Source organism: Phyllostomus discolor, chromosome 7 (genome assembly GCF_004126475.2).
Source record: "Phyllostomus discolor isolate MPI-MPIP mPhyDis1 chromosome 7, mPhyDis1.pri.v3, whole genome shotgun sequence".
NCBI lineage: Eukaryota > Metazoa > Chordata > Mammalia > Chiroptera > Phyllostomidae > Phyllostomus > Phyllostomus discolor.
In genome coordinates this window covers 64,016,357-64,038,051 of record NC_040909.2, presented here as the reverse complement: position 1 = coordinate 64,038,051, position 21,695 = coordinate 64,016,357, and the positions used below count along the sequence as shown (strand labels likewise).

At 36.4% G+C, this 21,695-nt stretch overlaps 1 protein-coding gene across 1 annotated transcript in view; it reads right to left on the bottom strand.

Annotated features, from left to right (window-relative positions):
- Positions 1 to 869: 869 nt before the first annotated feature.
- MITF (melanocyte inducing transcription factor) overlaps positions 870 to 21,695 on the bottom strand; it is a 246,141-nt gene continuing 225,315 nt past the window's right edge. The window contains 4 exon segments of the mRNA XM_036031004.1: positions 870 to 4,332; positions 8,906 to 9,053; positions 12,579 to 12,654; positions 18,871 to 18,927. Coding sequence (XP_035886897.1) covers positions 3,931 to 4,332; positions 8,906 to 9,053; positions 12,579 to 12,654; positions 18,871 to 18,927 — 683 coding nt within the window. The 3' untranslated portion in view covers positions 870 to 3,930.

Genomic DNA, 21,695 nt, shown 5'->3' with positions numbered 1-21,695 from the left:
TTAAGGTCCTGCTGCTGACCTTCTAAGATAAAGAGTTCCAGCTTTAAACTTAGCTGCTTTCAGTGTTCCCCAGAAAACTCTTATGCAGATAGAAAATCTTTCTGCTTTTACATATTTTTAAGACACCACATAATCACATTTATATGGGAATTATAAATAATTCAAATGACTCTGAAAAAAGAGATTCAATTATTATATATTACACTTTAAGAAAAAAAATCAAATTTAAGAGAAAGCTGACAATATGATCAGAAGCATTATAGGAAGTCTCTTGTTCATTTTCTCCAGAGGTTCAACCAGAATACTTTCTAAGAGGGCACAAGTTTAAGGTCTAGCTAGGGAATAAAGACATATTTTGTCTGACACTTTCCAAGTCAAATCCAGAATTTATCAAATGATTTTAAGTGTTGTATAAAAAAAAAGAGCAGGAGTGGCAACCTGGGTATATTAAGCTTGCATTATTACAAATTTATATTTTAAAAACCCAACATATTTTTTTGTAAATATGCAAGTGTTCCTCTGATAATTTCTCTTTTTGTAAAACCACCTCTCACTAAAACATTTTAAATAACATTCCTATATCTAAAATGAAATCTTGGCATTTGGGAGTTTAAAATCTCTCCAAATTCAGAGGTGAAAAAAAGCTGCATGACTATAATTCATCTGAGTGCGAGTCATAATAAAAATATTTAAACCCCCCAAATAAAACCTTAGAATGGCATTTAAAACAAAAAAATGTACTTATTGGCATTTTTAAAAATCTCATGCAATCTGTTATTCATTAAATCAGAAGAAAATGTGCACTACCATTTTTGATGAGTCAAACAATATTCAAAATTGGCATTAACTAAACACGATTGGCCACTATGTGAAAAAAGAAATGCTTTAATGAGGCTATCATGAACAACATTTTGATTTTATCATTGGATACATTAATATCGATCCATAATATATAGTGCTATGGACCATACAGAAATTATTGCTGAATCCAACAGCAGATGACTACATTACAGTACCAAACGTCTGAAAGAGACAGTCATTTGTCATTGTTTTCAAGAAATAGAGTTTTTTAATACACTGTTATCAACATCAACTTTTCCCCAGTGCATTTAAAAAATATCAATAAGTGCATTTCTTTGTGCTCTATTTTGTATCTTTTAACTTCTTATGTATTTTGTTTGTTCTTATTTATTTAAAAAAAACAGAAAACAACTCTTTGTCATCCTATGTATGACAGGTTGGTTGTATGGTTTTTGGCAAAGTCAGAAGGCTTGGTATTTCTATTACCTTACCCAGAGGCAGGTGGACAAGTTTGGCATTTTTGTCACTCCAGGTGGAGGCCCAAACCCAAGTCACAATTTTGCACCCAGGTATGGGGGAGTGGTGTGGATCATTTTCTCATCACAGAAGGAAAGCTCAAACCACTGCTTCTTGACTTAACTAGTCCCTAAAACAAATCCATACTCTATTTGGCAAAAAAGAAATAAATAAAACCACCCCTGAAGTTGCAGCATTTTCCTGAGCTCACTCACCTGCCATTCCAAGAAACTATCTCTTAAGAAGGGGATAGGGAAGCAGGTGATGATGAGCTCAGGAGTTGCAAGACCCAGGACAGTGGTATGAGTCGCCAAGCTTTCTCTCCACAAAGCTTTCCATACTGTTGCTTAACCTTGGCCAAATTCCCTGGGCCTTGGTTAGTCAACCTCGCTCTATTTTAAGAACCCTCCAAATCAGTTAGAGAAAACTAGCATCATACCATTGCAATCTTACACTTTTGTACCCAATTCCCCTTTCCCCATATAAATATGAAGAGAAAAACAGACAATGCTATGATTGTATCAATGCACACTATGGTACAATTAGCTTTTCATGCACACTTGCATCACTGTTCTAGGAAAAGAACTATCTATACAATTAAGGAGGTTGAAAGAATGGGAACTAATTTTCCCTTCCCCCTTAAGTAATAAAGCTATAAAACTGATAGCGTCATCAAATTTCCAAGGATTCTCACTGCCAATGCGCACAGGAACTATGTATGCAGTGAATTATTTTCACGTAAGCCATTCATTCACACATTTGACAATCACTCCTTCTCTCTAAACCCTCCAACACCTATCACCAAATCACAATTGATATTTAAACTCATTTTCTTTTTTAAAAAAAACCTTCCTGAATAAGGTTTCTTGATGAAAGAAGTTGGCACTCTGTCACTAAAATATATTTAATATTAAAAATATCTGAAGGAGAATTGGAAGCTCTTATATTGTTTACATAGGCACCATGCTACATGTTCCTGACTATAAACTTTCTCCTGCAGTATACTTCAGTCAGTGCTAGTTCCAAAAAAGACTACTGCTATATTTAAGGCACTTCATTCTGAATTGATATGCTTTATGCCACTTGCTATTCAATTGTAGGCTGCTACTGAGAAATTCCATTCAACAGCCTGGCTCTTATCATCATATCATCTGTATAAAACACATAGGCATGATAGAATACATGTAACACTGCTCTTATTGCATAGGACTACACAAGGAGATAATGCATGGAGACTACCTTTACAATATTGCTGCTCATTAAACATTGTTACCAAGTACCAGTAATTGGCCAATATAATATTTCTCCTTAAAAAATTCAGCAAGTTTGCTGAAATAAACCTCAATTTAAATGACAATAATGGGTATATTAACACTATGGTTACCAGTCCTCCAAGAATATTGCTATTTTTATATCACTAAAAATAAATATGTAAGTTTATTCTCCCTAGAAAGCCAGTTTTACCTATTAATACTACATCTTAAGTATGTGGAAAAACAGTTGAGTGAGACTGTAATGTAGAAAATACTCGCAAAGCTCTCTTTAAACACAAGAACTTTTCTTTCATGTGTGTACAAAGAATGCAGAAAACCATCAGTGAATTGTAAAAATATTGAAAACATGCTATTTTAAGATGCATATTTTTACAAATTAACACAACATATTGAAAAGAATGATGATAATAAAGAATCTGTACAAATCAAATGAACAGTAAAACATAATAGTAAAGTCATTAGAAATGTACCCAGGTTGGTTTTCTTATCAAAAGTAAAATTGAAGGAAAGAAGTAAAACACTCAGTGCTCCTCAATATTTTACTTTGAGAAGACATTAATTTTCATTTCAAAATAAAATATATCTTATGTAAAATTGAATCATACTCGTTGATGAGGAAAATTATAACAGCAGAGAGTGAAGATTCAATCCCAAATTTCAAAGCCCTGATATGTCTCCCTGCAATTTCAGGGATAAGTAATTTTTCAGTTATTTTTTTTCACCAGACATCCTCCTGAAAATGGTTGTATTTCTTTCTTTTGCGGAATATAAGTATTTCTTTAAATAGTCTGCAGTATACTGATGCTAGTGGGTACTGTATCTTTAAGGCAGTACCAATGAACACATTTACAAAATGGAAAAGGTTAGTCTGAATTTCTTCTTTTCTTTTGTCTCTCTGCTTGCCTGCCTGCCTGTCTGTCTGTCTCTCTCCCTCACTATTTATTTTGGTTGCTTTTTACATTCTTCCAATTAAAATTTATGTTTAATTTCCAAGGAAGTCACAGCATAAAAATCTCCAACCTGTTTCACCCAAATAAGAATGGACAGAAATTTCCATGATGCAAAATCTTCTTACTCAGAAAGCTAATGTCTAAGGTGAATTCAGTTCAGAGATACTGTACACTTATTGTACAATACTTTGGAGGCATTTGTAGCTGTAAAATAGGATATACAAGTCTGTTTCACAAAATTCAAAAAATAAAATATATCCTGGGCTATTGATAAAGCATGAAAAAATTCATATTAAAGGGAAATTATCAAGGCAAACCCTCAGGTCAATTACTAAATCTACTGATCAGGAAAGAAGCAGCTGTGAGAACACAGAGCAGGGAAGACTTGGCTAACAAGCATGCTCGGGTTCCTCCATGCTCATACTGCTCCTCCGGCTGCTTGTTTTGGAAGCTCCTGGGGACACTGATGAAAGAAGTGGATCAGTTACACCAACAGGAGAAAGAGTATCATCCATCAGGATGTCTTCTAGTTTAGAACCCATTTTCGTCGGGACACTATAGGTTTGGCTGCTCTCAGCTCCGGTTCCGAGGCTGTTGTTGAAGGTGATGGTGCCATCTGTGAGATCAAGGGTTGATGTACAAGTCAGGTCTGAAGGATGCTGGAGGAGGTCTTGGCTGCAGTTCTCAAGAGAGGATTCTTGCTTAATGATCCGATTCACCAAATCTGGAGAGCAGAGACCCGTGGATGGAATAAGGGAAAGTCCATGAGCTCGAGCCTGCATCTCAAGTTCCTAAAAGAAAAGTCAAAATTAGACACTGAAACAGACAGAGCACAGAGAGTTTCAGGGCAATGAGATTACTACTGTTCATGACACTGTAATGATGGATCCATGTCATTACTCATTTGCCCAAGTTTGCAGATGTACAACCCCAAGAGAAAAACCTATTGAAAGTGTAGGGATCTGCAATGATAATGACATATCAATGCATGTTCATCAATTGTACCACATTTTGGTTGGAGATATTGATTATAGGGAAGGCTGTGTGTGTGTTGGGGGTGGGCAGGAGACATATGGGAAAGTTCTGTACCTTCTCAATTTTCCTGTAAACCTAAAATTGTTCTAAAGAATAAAGTCTATTTTAAAAAATCACACTTAGGGAGAAAACAACAAATAGTAAAATATTTTGCTCTTTTCAATTAATAATGCCATATTTTTTCAAGTAGAGTATAAGTGCCACTGGTAGTAAATGAAATGTTTTAGGTAGTATATGGATTTTATTATGTATTAAATATAGAGACAGTTTCTCACAGATGTTTATGTTCACAATGAGGATAAGTTAAAAAGATATCAAAATAAAATTTCAAAATGTGAGCCTCTTAAAGGAAAATATTGTTCTGTGGTGCCTAAACTGTGCACTCAGGTATCCCACAGTGCTGCAAAGAACTCACAGAGCCCTGGAGACATTTAAAACATTTCAAGGGAAATGGTGATACTACTGTGAGAACCATCAAACTCAAGGTATTTTACCTTTTCAACATTTCATTGTGCTATACTATCTTCTATTGCATCTCATCATTGCAAAGCTGGATTTGGGAAAATTATTTTGATAAACAACAAGTACTATAGGAAAACCAATGTGCAATGAAAAACAAAGTGGCAGTGTCAAATCTGATTCCAACATTCAGGCACATATGTCCCATTAGTAAGTACTGTGCTTATTCTAAAATAACATAAAAATGCTATTTTTCTTTTAATTTACATGTTTTATATTTTCAAATGGCTACTAAGTTGTTAGGGCCTAACAGAAATGGTAGGTATTTCCATTGGTCTAGGGGTGCAGTGAAAAAGTACCTTAGACACCAAGGGCAGTATGAACTAAAAGTCTGGGTAGTAATGGCAAAAGTTGTAAAGGTTCTACACAAGTAACTGAAGTTTGGAAGCATCATTTAGCCCATCTCACCTCGAGAAATAGAAGTTATCTTAATTCCAGAAAAAAGTTATTTTCTGTAAGATGAATAATTCTTTCCTACACTTTACCTTTTGTATGCTGAAATCCTAAGCTCTAGTACAGTACCTCAGAATATGATTGTATTTGGAGATACTGTCTTTAAAGAGGTAATTAAATTAAAAAGAGATCATTAGGGTAGCCCTAATCCAATACCCAATGGGACCTGTGTCCTTACAAGAAAAGGCGATTAGGGAAGACACACAAAGAAGGATGACAGTGTGGAAACATAGGGAGAAGTGGCTGTTTACAAGCCAAGAAGAGTGGTTCCAGGAGGAACCAGCCCTGTGGATACCTGGAGAAAATGCTGAGAAAATAAATCTCTGTTGTTTAAACTGCCCAGTCTGTGATGTTTATTATGGCAATCTGAGCTGCCTAATTAAATTCCTGTGTCAGAGACCTCATTTCAAAATGTCTTCCAAGTGGGGGCCTTTACTACCCTCTTCCCAAGTATCCCTGGGCCCTCCCAAAATGACCCCGAGAGATGCCAACAGATGTCCGAATGTGCATTCTACCTCCACATGCAAATGCTACTCTTTCTATGTTTGTGATACAATAATACAGTAACAACAGAATATAAATTTGAAGCAAGTCACCTGGCCCCATCAGAGAGGGAAGGGTGTTCCCAACACGACATGGTCTCTCAACCTTTGCCCATCAGTGTTCTGGAAAAGTCATGTTTAGTCTATATTAAAGGTTGTTTGACCCAGAGGATCTTTCCTTGGATGCAATATAAGGAAGAAATAGGAGCCTGAGATGTCACAGAATGTATAGAAACACAAGTCTCTCAGGCATCATTTTAAAGCCCTGGGCTGTTTAATAAAATGGGAGTTCAATGATATTCAGGCCTCATGCTCTTTCTTCTGTGAAAATTTTTGCATGCATCACTTAAAATGAAAATGAAAGGAAGCCCTTAGGTCCAAGCTGAGAGCAGCCACTCTCATAAATCTAAACCAAAGTGCTAATAAGAATAGCACCCCCACACATGTAGTTTGTCTTTTCAAAAACAAACAAACAATATAGTTTGATTAAAAGAGGCAAATATCTTACTCTTACCTTTTGTTATTTAATTTTTAAAATATTTATCAGCTGACTATAAAGCATTGCTCTGATTTCTGAATAATGTGATACATCTCACCTGCAGGCCTCAGGCTCAAGGTACTGCAGATCTTTCCAAATTACGAAAGACCATATGTCCATGATACAAAAGTACTAAAGGCTGCCTCACATGGTCACTGGAGGAAACCCAAGACATTGCCACCATGGAATTTCCAATTCACATATTTTATAATATTTGTATTTCACACAAATAGACATATTTGGAAACAAAACCTAGCCTCTTTCAAAACAATTATATTTTAATATTTGAATAAGGAAATAACTCGTTAGTATAAGCTGCTTTTATAAACTGATATACTAAATTCAACAGATTGAAGACCTATGGCTGAAGAAGAGGACATGGAACAAACAACAAGAGCTAAGTGAAAGGAAGAAGAGGAAAGGAAGATTTTTAAATTACAGCTAACCCCTACTTCACCACTGAGATTCTAAAATGCACCCTCTAGAGCACAACTGGTTTTCACCCCTCCACACCATGGCTGAAGATCACTGCAGTGAGAGATGTGACATCTAGAAATGCCAACTGTGCTGTGGGACATTAAAAAGACCAGAGACCATTATTATCAATAAATTACTCTGTTAAATACAGCCAGTGTCTGGGACTCACATCACTAAAGGACACATACTTGTCTCTGAGGTGTCACACTTTGCACTGCCATTATATAAACAGTTGCCTTGAAAACCTGAAACGTAACCACTGCTTTACAGCAAAATCTGGTAAAAGGTGGGTCCATCTACTCAAGAAGGAGGTATAGTATCAGTGACTCTTGCTGGTGGGCTGATTTCAAAGTTAGCCAGTAAATTAAAAATACTCTAGCAAATTCCTTTGGTCATTAGCAGACTCAGTTGTCTTTTTCAAGGTAGCTTCAGAGGTAGTTGTGTCTCGGCACTCAGCATAAGAAGTCTAGTGCCTAAAGAAGTACCAGGAGCTGATGCTAAAGAGGGATCCCCCATTCCATGCTTATACTGGTATGCATACTTCCCAAATAAAATGATAGATGAATTCTATATATCATTAAAATTAGTATTTCTACCACTAAGAACATATAGTATAAGTTAAGGACACACATGGTATAATTTCACTTTTTGTACTATTTCTTAAATTTATGTCTTAATGATAAGATTCTCTGTGTACCCTTAAGTTCTCTATACACATGAGTTTTGACCATGAACCATAATCCCCCTTATACAAAGGCATCTTTGTATTAAACAGCTACAGTCAAGTCTCATTATTCACAGTAAATATTGCTATGAACTCAATGTATGTGCCCCCCAAAATTTAGATGTTGAAACTGAATTCCCCAATGTGCTGGTATTTGGAGATAGAGCTTTGGGAGGTGCTTAGGTAATGAGAATGGAGCCTTCATGGATGGGATTAGTGCCCTTATAAAAAATACCCCAGAGAGTCCCCCTGCCTCTTCCCCCAGGTAGGACACAGAGAGAAGATGACTGTCTCTGAACTAAGAAGTGAACCTTCATCACCCTATGCTGGTGCCTTAACCTTAGACTTCCTAGCCTCCAGAGCTGTAAGAAATAAATGTTTGTTGTATAAGCCACTAGTCTATGGTATTTTTATCATAGCAGCACAAATGGACTGAGGCAGTATGTTCTACAAAGTTACTGTGAACACTGAATAGTGAATACTGAACCACTGCTACTAGAGGAAATACAGGGTTGGTTCCTGCAAGCCTCTGGTCATATTATCAGAATATAGCCTTGTTTCATGTGTTTCTGTTTAAAGACACTTTGTTTAATATCTAATGTTGACTCATTAACACTGAATTCACAGCCAATAATATTGCAACTTATGTTGGAATGAAATTTAACTCCATACAACACATCACAGCCTTCAGTGCTTAGGAACACTAGGCAACACTTTAGCATTATACTTAGAGGCCATTGCAAACAGCAAAATGACCCACACAAACCACAAATGAAAAACATGGCACTAAACAGATTGCAAAAAGGACACTGGTTCACAGTAGGACCTGAAAGAAGAAAGCAGAGCCTCACCTTGTTCCACCTGAGCAGAAAACGAGTTGTCAGGCAACTCATGTTTTTGCTCTGCATGTGTCTGAGAGGAACCACAAAAGTGTCACAATGCTGATTTGGGTTACAAACAAGTTTTTATGAGTGGGCAAATTCAAATAGGGAATCCACATATAATGAGGACTGACCATCTTAGAATCATGTAAGTCAGGAACACACAGTAACCTTTGCAGAACACATGCCCTATACCTGTATTCTGAGCAACAAGTGACGGTTTGCATGCTCCAGTTTTTTCTGACGGTTTTCAAGCTCTTTGGCACGCTGCTGTTCTCGTTGCAGCTTTCGGATATAGTCCACAGATGCTTTTAAAATGGTTCCCTTGTTCCAGCGCATGTCTCTGTGATGAAAATGCAAAGAAACACACTTCTGTATGTTTTCAGGCATATTCAGAGCATTTAGTTTCTAAATATGTCATAACAATTGCAAGTTGATAACAGCTATCATTAATTTAGCACTTGCCACATGCTGGACACTGTTCACCAACTTGTATACACTATCTTACTTAACTCAGACAAGGACCTGGAAAAGGAAGTAGGCTGTGCATGAGTGGAAATGGAGACTATATGGCTTACCCAGGTCACAGAGCTACAATAAGGTGGAGTCAGGACCTAAGTTTTGTTCTGATGATTGCAAACTCAATTTTCATAACATTATATTAAATAATGATAGCTTTCTAGGACTATACAATTAACTCAGGCAGCTAGAAAAAGCTGAGATGGGAAAAAAAATTCCATGATCTCTCACTACTTGATTGTATAAGGCATAAAAGTGTCATCCTTAAATTTTAGCATGAATTTTCATGGGCAGGTTATCTAATTTGTCTTTATTTTATCATCTATAAAATGGTGATATTATACTTGTAAAAGCAACCTCATAGGTATGTTATTGGAATCAAAGGAGGCACTTTATATAAATATACTGCGAAAGTTTAGAATGCAGTCAAATGACAGAGCAAACAATGTGTTAAGGGCTGAATATAATTACTATAATGGCTATCTTTAAATAGCATTTACTATGTGCCAAGTACTTTTTGAAGAATTTTACATCTCATTTAATCATCAAAACCTCAGTGAGTAGGTACTAATATTATCCCCATTTGACAGACTGGGAAACTCAGTCACAGAAAGGTTAACTAATTAGCCCAAGGTCACACAACTGGGAAGCGGTAGAACCAGGAAACCTACGTTTTCTGGCTTCAAACTCCATGCTCTAAGCCACCACTATTCTTCTTATGTGACTGAGTCCTCAAAATAATAAAACTAGGTAGGAGTATTCTGGTTGCCCCCTTTTTTAATAAATGAGAAAAATGAAGTACAAGAGCCCAAGTATCTCCCTCAAATCTAGTCAGGCATTGCTTTGGAATTCAAACTCAGGCAGCCTGAGGTTGGTGCCTCTCAGTTTTTAACTACTATAACTCTAATGTACTCATATATATGAGAAAATTAAAAATGCCATTAAAATGCAGGTAAAAGTGAAATGAAAAATTTAGAGCACTCCAGAAAAATAATTGAGTGCTCTAAATTGAATAATAATTTGAATAATAATTCAAATAATTATAATTTCAATTATAATTACATGAATAACATTTATATAGCACTTGAAATTAATCTGAGCCCCTTTATAGACAATATTCATGATGATAATGACAATGATAACGATATAAACAAAAGCAACTCAACGTATGAAAAACCTCCTAAATCATAATCTGTAGCTGCTCAAAGCAGATTGGAAGTATCCGGTGGGCCATGTGAAAGGAGGACCATTAACACAAGTCACCAAGTAATTGATCCTGACATAGGTTAGATAAAGAACAGAACCGAAGTTCTCCCATGAGAGGTAGAGTTACAGCCCTCTGAGAATTCCAGGGGTTGGATTCCTGGGGTCTGAACACCAAAGATGGCAATCCAGGATGTATCCTGAGATTGAGACAACTTGCTTAATGTTCAGGGTTACTTCAAGGAAACAGAAACTTTAGTAGCCAGATAGAAATGTAACTATAATGAAGGATGCCTTAATGAAGCCTGCAAGGTAAAAATCCAGTTACACAGCTACACAGTTTTTAGGAAGTGATCATTTTAACAAATTACCTTGGGGTCTAGTTCCTTGTGAGACCCATCCAATTATTGTTCTGGGCTTAAAAGTAGGGTTTTTAAACTTTTTTGTTGTTGTTGTAATGAGAAAGACCCTATTTCACACAGATGTGCACACAAATCTCTAATGCACAAATCAACAAAAGGACATCTACACTACGGAAGTAGAAAGTAGGAGGCTGAGACACTGATCAGCTAGACTGTGTCTCTATAGCTGACCCAAAGTCTACTCCAGAAACCTGGTATGGGAAAATCCCCATAACAGACTATAGTCTATCATGTCTTAAAACAACTCCTACAGTTAAAGATCATTATCAGTTCAGATTATGAACATATGTAATCTAATACAATGGGGAAAGAAGATATGCAAATGAAGGTTTTCACTCCAGCCCCATAATTTCTTGCGTTGCTACAGAGATTCACATTCTACAGTTTAAAAGAATATGCTTGCCCTGGCTGGCATAGCTCAGTGGATTGAGCGCGAGCTGGGAACCAAAGTGTCCCAGGTTCGATTCCCAGCCAGGGTACATTCCTGGGTTGCAGGCCATAAGCCCCAGCAACCGCACACTGATGTTTCTCTCTCTCTCCCCCCGCCCTCCCTTCCCTCTCTAAAAATAAATAAAATCTTTAAAAAAAAAGAATATGCTAAAAAGTGAAAGCTGATAAAGAACAGGAAAATGGGAATTCAACTTCAACTATCATATAAGACTGACTATAGAAAATGAAGGTCACAGCCCGTTAGTAGGACAAATTTGTGCTGCAGAACTGAGAGCGTGAATGTTTTGAGTTTCAAAATGGCTTTCTTTGAAAAACCTGGGAAGTTTAATGTTGATAATGGAAATTGTGCTTGAACATTCATCAGAACCACCTTACAATAGGCAATAGTTTATATTTTATTTTGTCATGAATTCCCTGACAATGATATGAATGGCAAATTTAATAAGCTTTGCATGAATAATGCTTGATTTCATCTTTACATTTTATTAGGTAGCTAAAAGGTCATATTCACAGGCTAATTTCATTGAATACCTGTGCATGCCATTAAAGTGTATACATCCCCTAGCCCCTTACTTCAAATGGGCCAATTTCTAATGGATAAAAATTGTACATTTGTTGTCCTATTTGCTGATGATACTAGCAGGAAAATTATCTTTATAACTGTTATGTCTGAAAGCAGTGGAAGGGAAAAGAGACTGAAAGCTGAAATCCCAATTAGGTAACCTATACTTAGAAAAGGATTAAAAATTACATTTTTTTCTAGAAGGGTAAAACATATAAAGAGCCAGAAAGTTTTAAAAAAACAATTGAGCAAAACTGTTAAACTTGAAGACTTCAATATCAGCTCTCAGTGCCTACAGATATTGTTCAAGTTGAAAACCAGGCAACCAATTCTTGCTTTAGCAGCTACTGCAACAAATTCTTGCTGCAGCAGCTACTGAAATCACTGTCCTGCATAAATTGTTAAAAATCATTTTGTTTAGCATCTTGGTGTTTATTTGCCAAGGATTCTCTGATTTCAAAAAGCCACCTCCTCACACCCAAAGCTGTATCTCATGTCCAAACATCCTTTTGTAGAATTTGGTGTCCTTATCTCAGAATCTTAGTTTGATGAGACTAATCAAAAGCAATGTTAAGGAGTACTTAGGATGAAAGCAAAAAGAAGGGGGACTTCTTCACACTGGTTTTTATAATGGTGTACTTTTTACAACATATGGTAAAATATTAAGGTACTAGACAATTTACGATGCAGATTAACATGCAATTGTACTCACGGATCATTGGACTTGGGAATCAAAGTACCTAGTTCCTTAATGCGGTCATTTATGTTAAATCTTCTTCTTCGTTCAACTTCAAAAAGAGCATAGAAAGAACTATTAGTAACTGTCACATTCGCATTAACACATCTCATTAAAGACATCCATGTATAAACTTCACCACTCAGGAACATGAAAATCTGAACCTATATTTCCGTTTTTACCATGGTTTTGGTAATGAAGTTAAACTCCTTTTTAAAATGAGCTACCTTTAACCTTTAACAAAGCCCTGAGATACACATTTCTCATTTCATTTAATCCTGTAACAACACTGAAATTGGAGTTACTATACTATCCTTAGTTACAAAAAACAAAACCACCAAGGAGACATTAGGGACTTGACTAGGATACCCAGCAATAAATGGGGAAAGGCCAGAACTGAACCCTGACCCTGCAGACTAGAGAGGCAAACTCTGCAAAGGGCCTCCCAGTGAGTACTTCTGGCTCTGCTAGCTAAATGGCAACAATTGGGGCTATTAGGTAGGTCCTTACATAACAAGAGAGAAAACAGATTTCTACAAGATCAAAATGGGGTACTACTGACCAGGTACAATTCTTTGTAAAGAAAGTCTACAAATGAGAAGCAGTGGGTGCCAAAATTTGGATTTTATATAATTTTCACATATCCCAAAATATTATTATTGTTTTAATTTTTCTAACTTTAAAATGTAAAAAACATTCTTAGCCCATAGGCCACACAAAACGCCCAGTGCTACCCAACAGAAACATAATGCAAATTGCAAATGTAATTTTAAATGTCTTAGTAGCCATATTAAGAAAGTAAAAGAGGTGAAATTAACTTTAATATTTTATTAAACCCAATATACCCCAAATATTATCATTTTAACATGTAATCAATATAAAAATTTATAAACTTGGTATTTACATTCTCCTCTTTGTACTAAGTTTTGGAAATCCAGTGTATATTTTACACAGACAACACATCACAGTCTCACCCAGCCACCTTCTAAGTGCTTGGTGGGCAGACCTGACCAGTGGCTGTGGTCCAGATGACCACCCCCAAAGTCACGCCAGAATCTTTCACTATATCATACATCCTAACAGCATTCCCATGATATAAACTAGCTGTTTGTTCAACTAAACTATTACCTTCTTAGGGGAGCATGAAGTAGCAAAGCATATGAATTAATAAATGTTTCTAATTTAACTATAGTCTGCCAAATAAACTGCAAATAACTTAAGGTCTAATAAACTGAATTAAAGATGTTAACATTTTACTTCGAACATACTATAACCTCACACATATTTATTATTAGATTATTCTGTATAACAATACATATTTATATTTGACCCACTTAAATAAAAAATATCATTCACTACTTTCATAATTATGAGGGAGAACCCCCCAAAACCCACAATTTATTTATTCTTATATGCTTAAACTTAATTCACCTTCGAAAGTACTCTCTATCTGATGTAATACACATATCAAGACTTTTTTCCTCTGCTCAAAATAGTTTTTAAACTCATCAGTTCTGATGCCTTTTAGTGCTTCTGCCATTTTTTGTTTCACTTCTTCCACACTGGCAAAACATTACCCTTTAAGGAATTTTTTCATCCAGGGAAATAAAAAAAATGTTGCTTGGGGCTAGGACTGGGTGAACAGGGAGGTGAGACATGGGGGTCATGAGATTTTTGGTCAAAAACTGAACACTCAGTGCAGTGTGGATAGGTGTGATCATAAATCACCCATCACAAAATAGGCAAATGCGCTGAAAGAGTCTTCAAAAAAAATTCACCAAATCCCAATACAACCTCTCACAACAACACCAGCTGGTACACTGATACAGATGGATTCCTAGATTAGTCACCTAGCAGGGGAAGCCTGTACTACAAGGGGTCTACCCTTTCATGTTTGTTTGGGTCCCTCCTTATATATGTTATCTTTTTAAGTTGAGTGATTATTCTATTATTAAATCAATTATATATATATAATATATATATATTATATATATTACTACTGTCTAATCATTAGGCTTTTACAAAAATAGAAATAACAAGTGATATACAATGGTTCTGAAGAAGAAAATTTTGCACCTCTGATCTTCTAGCCTCTTCTAACCTCTTCTCACATGTTTTCTTACTTTTTCACAGCATATAGTAATCATACAAATTCAAACAATACTGAAATACACAAAGTGAAATATAAGTCTTCTATGGTCCAGATACAACTACTGTTAAGTACCTTATATATCTGTGGTAATCTGTGGTAATTGTTTTTACACTCTAAAAATAATCACACACATGGCACCCAGGCCACAGCTCTTCAGCTTCTTCAAGATCCACAATCACTTCCTGATGTCTCATTTTGTCTCATGGTTTTGAATACCTTTATGTGCTGATGACTCCCATAATTACATATCTAGCCCAGACATCTTCCCAGAACTCCAGACCTGTATGTCTGACTACTTGATGTTGCTATAAGGAGATCTAATAGCAGCTAGACACTCCAAATTGAGCTACCACTCTTCTCTGTTCAAACAGCTCTACTCACAGGTCCCCCCACTTTGCTTAATATAACTCTGCCCTTCCAGGTCCTTATAACAGATCCTTGTAATCAATTGTGCACTTTTAGTCTTCTCACATACCACATCGAATCCATCATCAAATTTTGTTGGCTCTACCTTCAAAAATATTTCCAGACTCTGTCCACTCCAACCTCCACTGCTACTAATAGAAGCCACCATCACCTCCTGCTTAGATTATTACTGCAATCCTATTAACTGGTATCTGTCTTCAACCCATGCCCATCACTTCCCATCTCCTTTGGACAGTTCTTTGCTGAAAACTTTCCAGTTACTTCCCACCTCACCTAGGCAAAAGCCAAGTCCTGAAGGCATCCAACAAGCACCTGGCAGCCTCTCATCCTTCTTGCCTCATTTCCTACTCCTCTCCCACTCTGACCATATCTTTTATCATGACTCATCTGTATTCCCCTCCTCAGAGCATGAACTTCTTGCTATTCCTCAACCACTTTATAGTGGACTTCATACTGCTGTTATCCCTGCCTGAAACACTCTTCCCTAAATATCTGAATGGCTCTGGCCTCACCTCACTCAGGTACTGACTCAAACTGCCCTATTAGCCTTCTTTAACCACCCTATTTAAAACTCAACCACCAACTCCCATGCTCATCCTGATACTCTATGCCCCTGGCTGTACTTTGTTTCCTCACCTAATATCCACATAATTCATTCATTGATTAATTTATATAACTTTCTACCAGCTAAGTATGTTTTTCTGTATGTATGTATGTATGTTCACTGATGCACTCTAAGCTTCTATATGAACCTGGCACATAGGAGGGCTCCAGTAACTATGTTTTAAATAGTGATACAATTATAGTACGAATATGATAAATATGATTCTGCATCTACCTTTTCTCATTTAATAGAATATTGTTGACATCTCTCACTGTCAACATTATCACATTTTATTTTTAATTCAGTACCCTCTCATCCCAATTATTTTTCATTATAAAAGTGATACAAGCTCATAAAAACTTACAAAACATAGAAAAGTGTATAAAGGAAGAAGTAAAAGCCACTGTTTTACACCATGGAACACCTATAATTCCTGAAGTCATTGTCAACAATAAAGATGACTCCAAGATCCTCTCCCACTAACACACATCCATACACACACACATGCATACACACACATCCCTATACAGTGTGTGCTTTTGCATGCACATCCCTATACAGTGTGTACTTTTTGCATAATAGGATACTATATACATCATTCTGACTTTGTTACTCAGTAATATCTTGTAGACATTGTCTGAGTTAGGTAGACAGATGAACACCATTCTTCTTAAGAGGTACTTGAGCAGCCCTTATTTGGATGTACCACAATTTATTTAAAAGTCTTCCACTGATAAATATTTTGATTGTTTCTAAGTTCTCCCTCTTTTTTCAATGGTATAAGAAATACTTTTGCCAGGGCTTTCATGTACATTTTATGCCTATCATAACACTTATCCTATGCTGAAAACACCACCTTAATGTATTGGTTTGCTCCTGTTTTCTGTCTGTCCCTGATTTGACTGTAGGCTTGTAGGGGTGGGAAACCTGTCCGGTTCATGCCTGACAAAAGTGCCTTACATGTAACAAAGCACAATAAACACAGGGAAGAAATGGATGTGTTCTTCTGCACATTTTGGCAAGTACTGTTACAAGAGAAATTCCTAGGACACGAAGAGGTCTGCCAATGGGCAATCTAGCCTTGAGTATTAATTTCTAATGGTTAGGTGATATTTTAGGGTTGTTTTGTAGCCCTCAGAATTTAAGCTAACCATGTTTGCACTTTATCGGGAACCATAAACTTGAGAGATTAGGTGCTTAAGTAAAGGTGAATATTGCTTTTAACAAGTTTTGGATAATGCCTAATTATCTTATTTATAAAAAACTTTAAAAGGAGAAATATTTAAAAAGAAGATTACTTGGAAGCTAGAGGAGACCTTAGAAATATTACTCCAAATCTTGTGGTTAGGAGATGAGGAAAGCTGCTCAGAACTGGCCTGGGAACTGAGAAGGGCAGTATCCATTAGAAACAAATTGCCCCTGGGACCCTGCAATTCCATTCTCAGCAACTAACCTGGGAAACTAACTCCCCTGGTTGTGAACCCAAGGGTCCTTATGACTTTGATTAAATTTAGCTTTAAATCTTAGCTCTAGAAATCAGCTCTCTGTGTGTCTATACCCCTCAGAGACCTAGCCTTTCCCCCAAGTAGTCACCAACCCCCCAGGCAGCAGAAGACAGGAGCCCAGCCCTGACTAATGGTCACAGGGTCTGGACCTCTGGCACCATAAAGACAACATCTTGACCTAAGTTATGTTTCAGCTCCAGAGCCCTAAGGTGGAATGACCTCCTGGTTAGTTTACCATGAGACTGGAAGGAATGATGTCAGAACAAACCTCAGAGTTGTCAAGATCCAAAGAAATGATTCATTACCTGTACCTCACCTCCAACTAGTCAGCTCCCAACACAACCCTGAACCACTAACCCACCAGGGAGCTCAGGCTTTCCAGCATTAGCTTCCCATTCTCTTGGGTGGCACCATTTATAATAAAATAGCCAGTCTTCCTCCACTGAAGTTCTCAGTTCTTAGTGTTTGGCTCTGCTAGTGCTGGGTGGACAGACTCTTTTCTGTTTTGTGACAAACACAAATGTTCATGGTGGCTTGTTTACAATAGGGAAAACTGGAAACAACACTTAGCAGTAGATAGTCACAGTGTGGAACACTTAAGCAACAATTTTTAAAAAGTACATAGACCTAGATATTAACTGCAAAAGATTTTCAGAATATGCTGTTCAGTAAAAAAGCAAGCAGCAACAAATATGGGCAATATAATATTGTTTGCATTAAATCATACACAAGATAATGCTTTTTATTCTGTGTGTCCTAACTACATACAAAATGGATGGGAACACAAACAGCAAACTGAAAAGGAAAAAATTATTCCAATGATCAGAGGAGAACTCGCCTTATTTTATCATTTTTTTTTAAGGACAAAGTATTTATATGTGACTTATATTCTTAAAAATCAATTTAGGAAAAAGAGGATAGGAGGCCATAAGATGAAAAACTAACACACACACAACCATTTCCTGCCTCCAAGCCTAATCCTTTTTGTTTTTTACCGTCCAGCTTCTTTTGCTTATTTATAAGACAGAAATCTTAACTTTTGATAGGAACGACTCAAATATTTGATCAAGAGTAAATTACACACATAAAAAAATTTTAAATGTTAAATTTTTTTTAAGTCACAGGTAAAGTCAGAAATTTGGAAGGCTGACTCCCCCATTGATTGACTACCCTCTAGATGTTTCATTTCCTTTCCTTCAGGTCTCACTGGAGAAGGTGATTCCACAATTCTGTTTTAAGTTCCAGTGTGATCAACACTTATATGAGTGTGTAGTTGGGGATCAAGTCTCACACTCACATATACACACACAAACGCAGGCCAATTTTATAAACAAATGAAATGGTCTTCAGGATACTGAAAAAAAAAATCAATTTGGTCTGAGATAAAATATGGGAAAAATATATATTTCTCTGCCTGTCAACCTCAATCTACCTTGGTTTCTCTGAAAAAAACACAATTTTCTTCCACATAATGTAACTTTAATGACAAATCAATTTCCTTTTAAAATTTCTGGAAAATTTTTGATATATGGGGGAATATCAACTCCAATATCAAATATCACAAACATAAAACAAACTTACTCAAGTTGTGATTGTCCTTTTTTTGTCTCTCTTTAGCCAATGCTCTCGCTTCAGACTCTGTGGGAAAAATACACGCTGTGCACGTGAATGAAGTAATTAGAAATTAGAACTATTTGAGGCACACAATAATATGAACTACAAATATCTTATTTTCTAAATGTCTAAATGCAGGCAAACTTGACTCTAAATAATACTAGTTTTCAAAATTATGACTTTCTAAAATTTGCATATTTCAATAGCAATATATACCAAAATAAATGCACAAACTTCTAGAAAATGGTAAAAACCAAGTAACAAGTATGTCTGACACAATATAATCATACAGGCACAACCACAAAAAATAAATAAATAACTACAAAACTAATATTCTATTACCAGAAGGCAATTTTTTTTTCAGGATATAGACCTCTTAAGTCTTCTTTGATACCTCTGTAACACACCAACACAAAAACTTATAGCTGGTGAAGCACATATATGCATACATATTTGTTAGATGTATTGTATATTATTACATATACTTATATATGCATAATTCAGAAACTGAATTATTTCAATTTGGAAAATTAATCCATATCACTTTCTATTTTTTTTACATAGAAGCATGACAGGCAGCTTTATGTACACACCCTCTACTTCAGTATTTTAATTTTTTTGTTTCCTTTTTTTATTGTTTGTATTCAGCTTACCAGCCCCACTCCATGTTTCTCTGCCTGTTCACCTTAACTCACCAACTGTGGACCAGCTCTGGTCAAGGCCACCTAGTCAACTTCTGTGCCATCTAGCAGGCTGTAACCACATCCCTCCACTGAGGTTGGGCTCTTGGCCCTGGAGATGAGGGTACTCTCCCAAGCTTGGGTACTCTTTTGTACTCATCCCCTTTCAGTAGCTTATTGCCTGTACATGGTTCATGGATTGTTATTTGAAACCTCTTTGTCTCTGTTCAAATCACTGTATGTTCTTCTTCTTCTTCTTCTTCTTCTTTAAAGATTTTATTTATATACTTTTTTTTAGAAATGGGTAAGGAAGGAGAAAGAGAGGGAGAGAAACATCAAAGTGTGGTTGCCTCTCATGCACTCCCTACTGGGGACCTGGCCAGAAACCCAGGCATGTGCCCTGACTGGGAATCAAACTGGTGACCCTTTGGTTCACAGGCCACCACTCAATCCACTGAACCACACCAGCCAGGGCTGTATGGTTTCTTCTTCGTACCTGGACCCTAATACAGGTGGGAAAACTGGACTTAATGAAGACAGTCCCTCCAGCCCTTCTTAGGTCAGATCTATTGACTCCTATGCCTGTTCTCTTTTGGTTATGTCATGTTGCCCATTGACCTATCAGTGATCAGCACCCCAATTCCTGTCCATTTGTTCCTTTCTTGGCATTTTACCCTTGTCCTCTTTGGATGAGTCATTTTCTAAGATATAAGTGACCCTAGAGGTATATTGTCTATTATATCTGCTTTTTAAGAAATTTAATAAGTTTATATCCCTGTCATCCATTTCCCCAACTTCTCACCCCCATCTGTGTTCTTTTGTTTTTGAAGACACGATTATATACATAATTAAAAACTCCACTTTGCACTCGAGTAGTAAGAATTTTAATCATATCCTTCTAATCATATTGTATCATTATTCAATATATATCTCATTCAGCTATAGTTTTCTAAAACTTCATGGTCCTTTTATTTCCTGGTAGGGTACCTACCTATTTTTGGCTCTTAAAGGTTTTTAATGTATTAATTAATTAGTCATCTTGTTTGACCCAAGTCAATGATTCCTTTAGAATGTCTTTCTCCTATCACAATTTTCTGAAGTATTTTTTTAAAAGACACACTTGAACAGGACAGGAATTTTTTGCACCAAATCTATTTTATATTCCACATTCTCAGTCTGTTCAGCCAAACTTGCAGGATGCAAGGACAAACTTTTTAAAAAAGGGGAATGAGGTGAGGACCGTAAAATTCAGCATGCTAGAATGCCAGTTCTAATACAGTTTCATCATGTTTCAATGGCCAATGTTATCCCTAAAGTGTTAAAATGGCAAAACAGGTAATTTCACACTCGCCTCAAGAACAAACAATACCTATTGCTCCATTTTATAATTTCTGTTTTTACTCTTTATAATAAATCTTTTGCATTTGACACAGCAAAAATAATAAAAGGCATCTGAAGATGTAAGAAACATATTATTTCTTTGTTAAGTATATTTATTGATTATACTATTAGTTGTTCCAATTTCTTTCTCCCCTTTATCACCCTCCTCCCTGCACTGACACCCCAAACCTTTCAACATTTCCTCCCCCACTTAGTTCATGTCCATTGGTCATACATATAAGTTCTTTGGCTTCCATATTTCCTATACTATTCTTAACCTCCCCCTGTTTATTTTATACCTATCATTTATGCTTCTTATTCCCTGTACCCGCCCCCCCACATTCTCCCCTCTCCTTCTCTCTGCTGATAACCCTCCATATGATCTCTATTCTGTGAATCTGTTCCTGTTTTAGATGTTTGCTTAGTTTGTTTTCTTTTCAGGTTCAGTTGATGATAGTTGTGAGTTTGTTGTCATTTTACTCTTCAAATTTTTGAGTATCTTCTTTTTCTTAGATAAGTCCCTTTAACATTTCATATAATAAGGGCTTGATGATGATGAACTCCTTTAACTTGACCTTATCTGGGAAGCACTTTAATTGCCCTTCCATTCTAAATGACAGCTTTGTAGGATACAGTAATCTTGGATGTAGGTCCTTGCCTTTCATGACTTAGAATACTTCTTTCCAGCCCCTTCTTGCCTGCAAGATTTCTTTTGAGGAGTCAGCTGATAGT